We start from the raw sequence: 9,937 nt of genomic DNA on the forward strand, positions 1-9,937 counted from the left end.
ATTTGTCCCTCAAATAATATTCTGCTGTGATATCAAATAGAAATTTTATTGTATCAAACAGAGTTTGATTTAAAAACTGTGTCATATAATTAGTTCTAGTCTCCATCAATTTTATTTTACGCTTTTGTTTTTTTTAACATATTATTTATTCTCTACAATTATATGTGTTTTCTTTATTAATACAAATGTAATTGATACGTATTTGTCTCAAGCTGTTTCATTATGTATGGAGTTTGATAAGAATTTGACTATATATTACGATAATGATACCAATATTCGACAATACGACTATTCTTCATCTATGCATACTATACATTCAGTGCAGTAACACACACATAAAATTTTATACATTTGTCTATGGTATTTGACCTGACGCTGTCAAGTCAACGAACTGGTGAACTTGGCGGTTTCAGTAGTAGTTTAGATAAAAAAACTGTAGAAATGCCTCCCAAGAAGCGTGATAAAGATAATGAAACTAACAAAAACTCTAAGATTGACCACTTACAAGCTGACCATGAATTATTTTTACAGGCTTTTGAAAGTAAGTAAAAAACAGAAGCAGTAACTATCCGTTTCCTATGAATATTGTATATAATAATGTTTACTCAATCATACTTTTCAGAACCTACTCAAATATATAGATTTTTGCGGACACGTAATATGCTATCGGTATGTATTCAATTTCTTGTTATCTTTTCTTCGTAATATAACCACTCACCATTACTGATCTATTATTTTCAGCCAATATTCCTTAATAGGACACTATCTTACATGAAACGTAGAATGTCTAGAAGCAATAAAAGCCGCATTGGTTTCAAAGTTGACTCCCTGCTTGAGAAAATCACTTTGAAAAAAAGCACAGAACTCCAGCCTAACAGTTTAGGAGGTTATATGACTCTTACTTTCCTAGGATTTTACGACAAGAGTTTAGATGATCCAAGAGATTATCAAGTGAAAGTGGAAACATTACTACTGAAGATTTGTCATAAAAAGAGAAAAGAAAGTTCATCAGCCATTGTGGAAGTTTCTGTAAGTGGTGTCTACCTTTCCCTTTTCAGTATTATCAGATACCATTTGCATGCTATTACACTCTATATGTACTGTTTATGTAAAATATACTAAACATTTATTTAACACAAACAACTACATCCTATTTATATTTAATTAATAATACATAAATTGTTATTTTAATTCATTATCATATTAAAGATTTTTTTTTAAGTCTTAACATATTTTATCTTACTTAGGTATATCAGCCCTATCTTATCCTAAACACCAAAGTACTTAATGATGACATTAATGTGTAAATAATGTATATCATAGAATTATAAATGCTCTGTAGTTATAGCAGGCTATGTAATTTTAATTATAAATAATTAATTATAAGACAATAAATGTAGCACTAACTAAATAAAATTTTTCAGGTTGGTAGTTGCTCAGTGCCCCTCAATCCATCAACATCTGAGCCTCCAGCAATGGCATCAGCTGTCAGTATCTCTAGTGACACATTTAGCCCATCCCAAGGCCCCAATGTAAAATCTTATATGCTGATGCTACGAGTTACAGTCACTAGGGCTTCAGGAAATTCTAATACGAATGGTGCTTCTAGTTCTTCCGAAATCACTAATGGTGATTGTGATGGTAATTTATTTTTTATATTGTAATTCTTAGTTCCTATAGACATTCACATCTAGCTGTACTTTTAATGGTATAATGAATGGATTAATGGTAACCTTCTTTGCACTAACGGTATATGATATCAGGGCACCAGTGATAGATGATAAATGAGGATAAAAGCAGGTCAGTTAGCTTATTCACAAAAATTAACCATGATCATTTCCAGGAAGAAACATGTGGAAGTCAACCTGGTAGGATATATTGTTGGCAATGGGGCTGTAAAACCCCATTATTAACAATCCCTTCCCCCAGTATTACTTATTAGTAAAGTAATATTAGATATAATTGTTTTGATATAATATTTTTGTATATATAAAGGTACTTATGTAGCTATATCTATGTAATAATAATTACTGTAAAAGGTGCAGAAAGCTCTTGGACACTACTTGAATAGTGTGACAGTACTTTCCCTATGAAATGAAATTAGTTTATTTGCATTAAACAGTTTAAAATTATTACAAAAGCCACATGGTATTATTTTGGCATCTGTTTAATTGCCTTAAGAAATGTAGACATGCAAATATTTTACATTTTATAAAAAAAAAGTGGAAAACAAAATAATTATATAATTCAATTCTGTTATTTAAATTGTCCTTATATATTAAAGATCTATAGTACATCATGTCACTTATGTCTTAACATAACAACTAGTACAATAAATTTTGTAAAATAGGAAAATGTAAATAGTAGGGGTAAAATAATTAAAATGTCAAGCTTAATATACTAGATATTCCTTAATACTATAAAAAAGTTTGTCCAAAAGCCTCTTACCTCTTTTTTTTTTATTTAATCAGATCCAACCGGTCAACTGAGCTTCTGAACACTATTACAAATATTCAGGAGATAAATCAAAAGATAACATATAAAATATATACTTATGAAAACATTAAACCAACTAATAAACTTTTTTCCTGTTGAATTTGTCACTTTTCTTTGTTATTTTTTTGTTGAAATATGTTATATACAAAAAAATTAAAAAAACATTATGTTGTTCATTTTTAGTTTTTTATGAATAAAGGGGTTAGTTCATATTTCATTTATAAAAAGTACAGTTGTAAATAACTAAATGGTAATAAAATATATTTTAGAGCCAGTAACAAAAAGACTGAAATCAACCTCTACGGATCATCTCAATTCATCTGACATCAAATGGACTAAGCTCTATGGCAGCGAGCTTATTGTGTATGATAAGCACAATAGATGTCTTCTCACAAATGGGGAATATGATCTAGTCCTGCATGATGCATCACCTGGAGGGAGGAGTGCAACTATTGCCAGATCTCCACACAAAGCTCTAATGGCTCAGTGGGAGACTATACCTAATGTAAGAAAGATTAATTAAATTATGTATACAAGTTATTTGCATTTCGCCTCTGACCCACTCATCTTTCTATTGCTAGGCAACTATGCTTGCAATTGAGGAGTGATGTTACAGGATTCAGTCAAATGTATAACATTATAATTCTCAAAAATGCATGATGGGAGTCATATATTCTATGATTTAAAAAGATCAATTTTTTTATGTAAACCACTCAATATTCTGATCTCCAACTTCTCCAAATAATTGCACAAAGCAACTTGTACTTAAATGTTACATATGTATATTAAAAACTATATTTATTTTAGGAAAATGATTTACAATCTGAAACAAATCCATTTGATATATTTAAAGTGAGACCCTTATTGAAATTAAAGTTAAGCTGGAGCCAAGAACCCACCAATGGCTTAGTGAATAGACCAAAATTATATCAACAAATTAATGAATCTAATGGCGTGAAGAAAGAGACTAATAGCAGCAAAGATAAAATTCCTATGCAAAAATCTAGTACTAGTGATAATAAAAATGGTGAGTGTAATCCTTTGTTATAGGATTTTGGTTTAATCAGACCTTCACTCTTTCACATACTTAATTTATTTTTTTATTTATGTCCTCCTGTTGGGGCAACTGATTTATACATTCTTCTCCAACTAGCTCTAGTCCAGCTCATGTCCTTGACCCCCTTATACAACATGACAACTAGTCTTTCCTTTATCTGTCCTGTGTAACTGTTTCTTGGTCTTTCCTTTTAGGATATTTTTTATGAAATTGTCATGCTGTATAAAAAAGGCCACTTTTTGCTTCTATTTATCACTTGTAGTTTGATATGCAGATAAATATACAAATGAAAATCACTGCTTTATTCAGGTTTAGGAATAAAATGTTGAAACATATAAAAATATCTGTAGGGTACCAATTAGTGTGCATGTTTCAATGTCCATACAAAACCCCTAGTATTGCAGATGTCTATAAATTATAGGGAGAACCTCATGCTGTGCAGTGGGATATTAATAAATGGTTAATATAGTAACCATCTAGTGGATCATATGATTTTTGCAACTTATGTCATATAAAAATACTATAATTGAATAGATCAAGTAATTTGCTATTGAATAAAATTATTTAATTTATAAAGTTGTTCCATATTATAAATGTATTAAAAGTATCATATTTTCTTAATTATAAATTAAATAAATAAAAGTGCTTTAATAATAAATATTATTTTATGTAGGCGACAAGCTAAAGAGTGAGGAAGGTGAAACAAAACGTCAACAAATTATTTACCAATTCCTATACAATAATAACTCGAGACAGCAGACTGAGGCTTGTGATGATCTTCACTGTCCATGGTGTTCATTGGACTGCGGGACATTGTACTCTCTCCTCAAGCACTTGAAACTGTGTCATTCCAGATTTAATTTCACATATTTCGTAAGTATAAAATATATTATCATGGGGAATGGTACTACCAAACAATGTGATATTAATGGCTCATTACAGAATAGGAAAATAATGCCCTTTCTTATGTTTTCGTTATGAAGTGTGAATAATATAGATTTCTTATATGCATTTCTGATCTTGTAACTAAACTGGAAATTTGTTATTGTGTTTCTGTAATATAATCCTAAGTGCGTTTAGATAGCCACTCGGCTACACCGTGTATTTGAAATTTGACCGATAATTGCATCACAACCACATTTCGGTGAGCAAAAGTCACGAACACTCCTAATAGGCTGTATACATGTGCACGGCAGCCGATCCCGGGCGGCGCGCGCGTGGACGTGTCCATCAACGAGCTGTACGACGGGTCGTACACGGGCTCGCCGCACGACCTGATCGCGGCGCAGGGCCGCTCGACGGCGGCGGCGGCGGCGGCGGGCCCGCGCGCCGGCCCGTCGCGCCGCGCCGCGCTGTCCCGCGTGCTGCTGTGGAGGCCGCGCCGGGCACGCCGCGCCGCGCACAGCCTCGCCGAGTTCCTCGAGCTCGACGACGACATGGCCGACGCTCAGCGGCCCTACCTCGCCGGACACAACCGGTGAGCGCTGCCAACCTTTAGAGCCTAATATAGCGAGGTTTATTTGCCAGAAAAATACCCAAAGTGTCTTGGTTATTGAAATATATAATTCTATAACAGTTAAATAATTTTCTTTGACGATAATGATAAATTTATTCGCATAAACATGTATGTGCAGTATGTACATACTGGGCATTTTAATTATGTTACAGTTCTAACATGTTTTGCCAACATTAGCGTGCAAATTTTTATTTGACGGACTGTAGCTTTTCAAAAAGAAATATTTCAAATTATATAATGTCAATAATTGAAATAATATTTAAACAAAAAGTTATATCTGTGTAATTATAAATGTACCCACGTCTTATTAACACTTTAGATACTTTTCAATACCCTAACTGGAGTGTTTATTTTATTTTATCAAACAAACTTATTAAACTAAAGAGTCTTAAAATTGTTACTATTGTATTATTTAATTTACAGACTTTACCACCACACAATTACATGCCTGCCTGTGTATCCCAACGAATTGGACATTGATTCAGAAAGTGAAACAGATCCATTATGGCTTCAACAAAAAACTATGATGATGATAGATGAGTTTACGGATGTAAACGAGGGTGAAAAAGAACTCATGAAAATGTGGAATCTGCATGTAATGAAATACAACTATGTTGGAGATTGTCAGATCCCCATTGCCTGCCAGATGTTTCTGCAGATGAAAGGAAAGGAGCTTCTAGAGAAAAACTTATATAGGAACTTCATCCTTCACATGTGCTCTTTACACGACTTTGGGCTGCTGAGTCCGGTTGCACTCTATCAAACTGTACAAACGCTCAACCAAATGCTGGCAGACAATGCCGAGGCCAAAGAGAAAATGCGCGAATCGCTAAAAGCTCAGCGCGAGCACTGGAACGCGGTTGGTAAGTATCAGCAACCTGCTATCATAGAGCAAAAACCACAGTTGAATACGGCTAAACTAAATAATGCAGAGGCATCTCCGTCAGTGAGACGAAAAACGTCTAATTTACAAAACGCTAATAGAATGGCTAGCGCGAGTGCCAACTTCAGCAAGTCGGCAAGTCCTGGACCCAACCACCCTGAGAATAAAAGGAAGATGTCCTCTGGAAGTATACAAAGCCGAAAACGCACATCGATATCAGAGAGAAAAAGCTCTGTATAGCGAATATTCAGTGATTAATTTATAATGGACTCACCTAGAGAATTAAATCTCAAATTACAAGAAGTACACTAAAAGAGTAATTTATATTTTTTCCTTTTTTTTTTAATCAAATTTCTCGACTTATTGTCAAGTTTGCCAGGAGTTTATTAGTTATATTTTTGTAATAAGTTCAATTTATTGTCTTATATTCAAGAAATATCACATTAATGAACAATGATGTTAAGTAAACAATAAACATTAGAAAATCTTAGATAAAAATTCTAAACTATTGCACGTTATTTGCATTCATGATTTAGAATTGGCGCCATATCATTCAATTTTGACATGATTTTCTCATTATTATTAGTTAATATAATTACGTTACTGCCCAATATGATTGTGTTTAGATTATAAGTAAATCAGTCCATGAAATGGATAACATTAGTTTTAATTATTAAATTATACTTTCTTTCTGGATTTAGATCTCTGTTAACAAATATGTATTCTTAAACATATTTCAGTTGACATTATATTATCACAAATCAATAAGTAGCTGTGATTTTGACAATCATTTACATTTAATTTGTAAGTTATATTCCTTTTTGTATTCACTATAAATTGAGTTGCATTAATCAACTTTTTATGACAATGTTGTTAATCTTTATCTGAGAATAGAAACACATTCAAATGTTGTGAAATGAATTAGAATATTTTGGAAAATCACTAATGTTAAAACCATAATTTGATAAGCAGGATTAGACTAAACATTTATATATTATTTCATTAACTTTGTCACATCTGAACATAAAGTCATGATCTATTTTCATGAGGATTATTGGCTGTCAAGATGAGCACGGCCTCTCTTTTGAGGACATTTCCCACCCATGCTCCGATACCTCGTAGTATCCCATCACTGCCATGTGCTGTTAGTTATATGCATATTGAAAAGGTAGCATCACTCACAGGATGCATTTGACTGATAAAACATCACATAAAGGTGAAATTAGACGAAATTAATTCTTTCATTTTATTTATTGTAAATAGGCTAGGAGCATTTATTATTAGTTTTGTTGCTTGACTACATTTGTGAGCAATTTTGTTACTCGTAAGTGAGAAAATACTTAAACCACTTTGACAGATTTTATCTATGGATTTAATTGACCAGATGAGCTTTACAGTTTCTCATTATGCTGGCAAAGTCTCAATACAATAAATACTATAGTAAATATAGAAAATGCAAACAATAAATTAATATAAATCAATACGTAGCAACGCGTATAATAATAATAGAAATGTAATTGAACGGAAGGTAAATATTCCATGGTCATCCAACGAAATTCCAGCAAGTTGGAGGCGAATATGTCCAGTTGTGGTCATTAAGTAGTCTCAATGTAAGAAAGAGGCCAGGGTTTGCTTGGTGAACCCTGTTCTTCTTAACGGAATATGAAATAAGTGCCATCTACATACTCACCCATGCTGGACACTTATAGATATTGACAACCAATACTTTGGTGACATATTCAATTAATGAGAGCTTCCGTTTTACTTCATATGTATTATATATATATAACCCACAATACTAAAACAGTTTAATATATATTAGTATAAGACACCTTAAAATCGTACTGTTTTTGGTACAGCCACCTTATGAATTTTATTAAACTATATACACAGTGAACCCGCCAGGTTATAGAATTAAATTTACAGAAGTAGTATAAGTGTTTTCTTACCAATAAAGATGAATTACGAACACCAATAATTTAACATTAACAGAATTTAATTTTTCCTACATTGCTTCTTTAGCCTTAGCCTACCTGGCACTTATTCAATTCTAGGTTTACTTTTTTTTTTGGTCCAATTCCACCTTTATTGTAGAGTCATAAAGCATTAAATACTGCCAACTTTTTTTGAGGGAGAAATAATAAAAATTAGCTGTGATTGTTAGATTTTTATGCCTTGGGGGAGAGGCCTATGAATTGATACTTTCTTGTTGTACGGTCATAAATTTAAATAGATACAGCAAATACGTCAATCTATTTAAAAACTATGCGTGTCACATTTAATTAAAACAATATGAAATTACTTCTAATTTGAAGATTATTTTTTGGTCGGAAGGATATATTATTGATCGAGCCGATCCCTTACTAATATTACGACTGAATTGAAATGATTCATATAAGCGATCCATGTTAAGTATTATATTCTAGGGAAAATTGCACGCAAAGTACAAAGCACATACAATTTGCAGTGTGTATTTAAATGTATGACTGTGTTGAATGATGTTTGTCCCCAGGTAACTTTGTATTTGTGGTCTAGATACGTAAATTTATTTATTCCTATTATTACATTACATATTATTATTAAAAATTAGAAGTATAAAATCAATGTTTGGATGAATTGTATAAAAAAAAATCTTTATTGTCATTCCTTTATATTAATTTGGTATGTGCGACTAAGAATAAGCCACGATTATATCACTGCCATACATATTATACAACTACTTGGATGATACGAGAACTGTATAATCAGTATTTAAATTTTCACCCACATTCTAAACATTTTTAAACGTATACAGTTTATTAATGGCTTTTCATAACTAAATGAATTGGTCAACCATAATTTTTAGTATTCCCTTATATACGGAAATACTAATGATGTTTTTAAAATGTTTGTAATAATGGAACGAAAATCCGTATTGTTGATTGTATTAAGTTTATTTTTAAATAATAATTATCATCATTGCCTTACCTTTTCCTATTTATTTGGGGTCAGCGCAGTGTCTCCTTCCACAAATCCCCGTTGTCATTTCCGGGCTCACTCCTCTTAGGCATATCATCGTTCAAATAGTCCATCCACCTTATTTTACGGTTGTTCCCTTCCTTTACATCCGTCCACATTCATACTTAATGTTTTCTTTAAAACATAGCTCTCATTTCTATGTTTTAAAGAAAACATGATTGTACCGGGACATTATTTTGAATAATAATTAGATTATTCAAAAATAAACTTATAATTATATAATGCAGTTATTATAGTCAGAATTAGACTAACGACACGATGAGGCAAAGTATTGTTTCTATCATCACAACATAAAAGATACATAATAACTACGTACAGAAAATCTATTCATTTATTCACAGTTTTCGCTGCCCGTCCGCTAGAAGCTGTTGATAGGGTGGTGAATATTGTTATAAATACTCAATGAAAAAGATCCGCAGTATATTAATACGATATTAACAATGGAGACGTAATTGTCAGAAACAAAGACACGGAAATATGCTGCAAATGCATTTATATAAATGTTTAGGGCATCATTGTCTATTCTATACTTAAGTATATTATTTTTTATTCTACGCCTTTGTCATATTGTGTTGTTGGTAAGCGTCGCCTTTATTGGCCGTTATTTAACCAACAGTACAAATGTAGCTCTAAATTTCATATCAAATTTGACATCCATACAGTGTTATATATTATTAATTTCTTGATATTTTTTTTTAAACCAATCAATCAATATTCATAGAAAGAATATATCATACACATCAATGTAAACTAGATAAATATAACACTGGTATATAATATGGAATGTTAAGTTGTAAGATAAATACATGTTCTAACGTATTTCAATTTTTGCAAGGCTATTTTGTAAAAAAATAAGTATTTTGTTATTTTTGTACTGTTCCATTTTGAGTAACGTTCAGTAAATTGTACTTATGGTAAACTGAAATATACCTAACGATTATTTTATATCTTTGTTATTTATTATACG

The 9,937-nt window shown here is 31.8% G+C and overlaps 1 protein-coding gene across 1 annotated transcript; it reads left to right on the forward strand.

Moving 5' to 3' along the window:
* Window positions 1–368: 368 nt before the first annotated feature.
* Window positions 369–9,915, forward strand: LOC113521253 (polycomb protein suz12-B). The gene is made up of 9 exons (XM_026906737.3): window positions 369–541; window positions 623–669; window positions 742–1,029; window positions 1,425–1,641; window positions 2,766–3,001; window positions 3,304–3,523; window positions 4,227–4,426; window positions 4,750–5,030; window positions 5,493–9,915. Exons 1-9 carry the CDS (start codon window positions 442–444, stop codon window positions 6,190–6,192), a joined length of 2,289 nt encoding a protein of 762 aa, XP_026762538.1. The 5' UTR covers window positions 369–441; the 3' UTR covers window positions 6,193–9,915.
* Window positions 9,916–9,937: the final 22 nt, after the last annotated feature.

This window comes from Galleria mellonella, unplaced genomic scaffold (assembly GCF_026898425.1).
Source record: "Galleria mellonella isolate WM207_F2 unplaced genomic scaffold, CSIRO_AGI_GalMel_v1 utg55, whole genome shotgun sequence".
NCBI classification, from domain to species: domain Eukaryota; kingdom Metazoa; phylum Arthropoda; class Insecta; order Lepidoptera; family Pyralidae; genus Galleria; species Galleria mellonella.

Coding starts and splice junctions, on each gene's coding strand:
- LOC113521253 (XM_026906737.3), top strand. CDS start 442: ATGCCTCCCAAGAAGCGTGATAAAGATAATGAAACTAACAAAAACTCT. Junction 542..622: donor ATTTTTACAGGCTTTTGAAA/GTAAGTAAAAAA, acceptor CATACTTTTCAG/AACCTACTCAAATATATAGA. Junction 5,031..5,492: donor TACCTCGCCGGACACAACCG/GTGAGCGCTGCC, acceptor TTTAATTTACAG/ACTTTACCACCACACAATTA.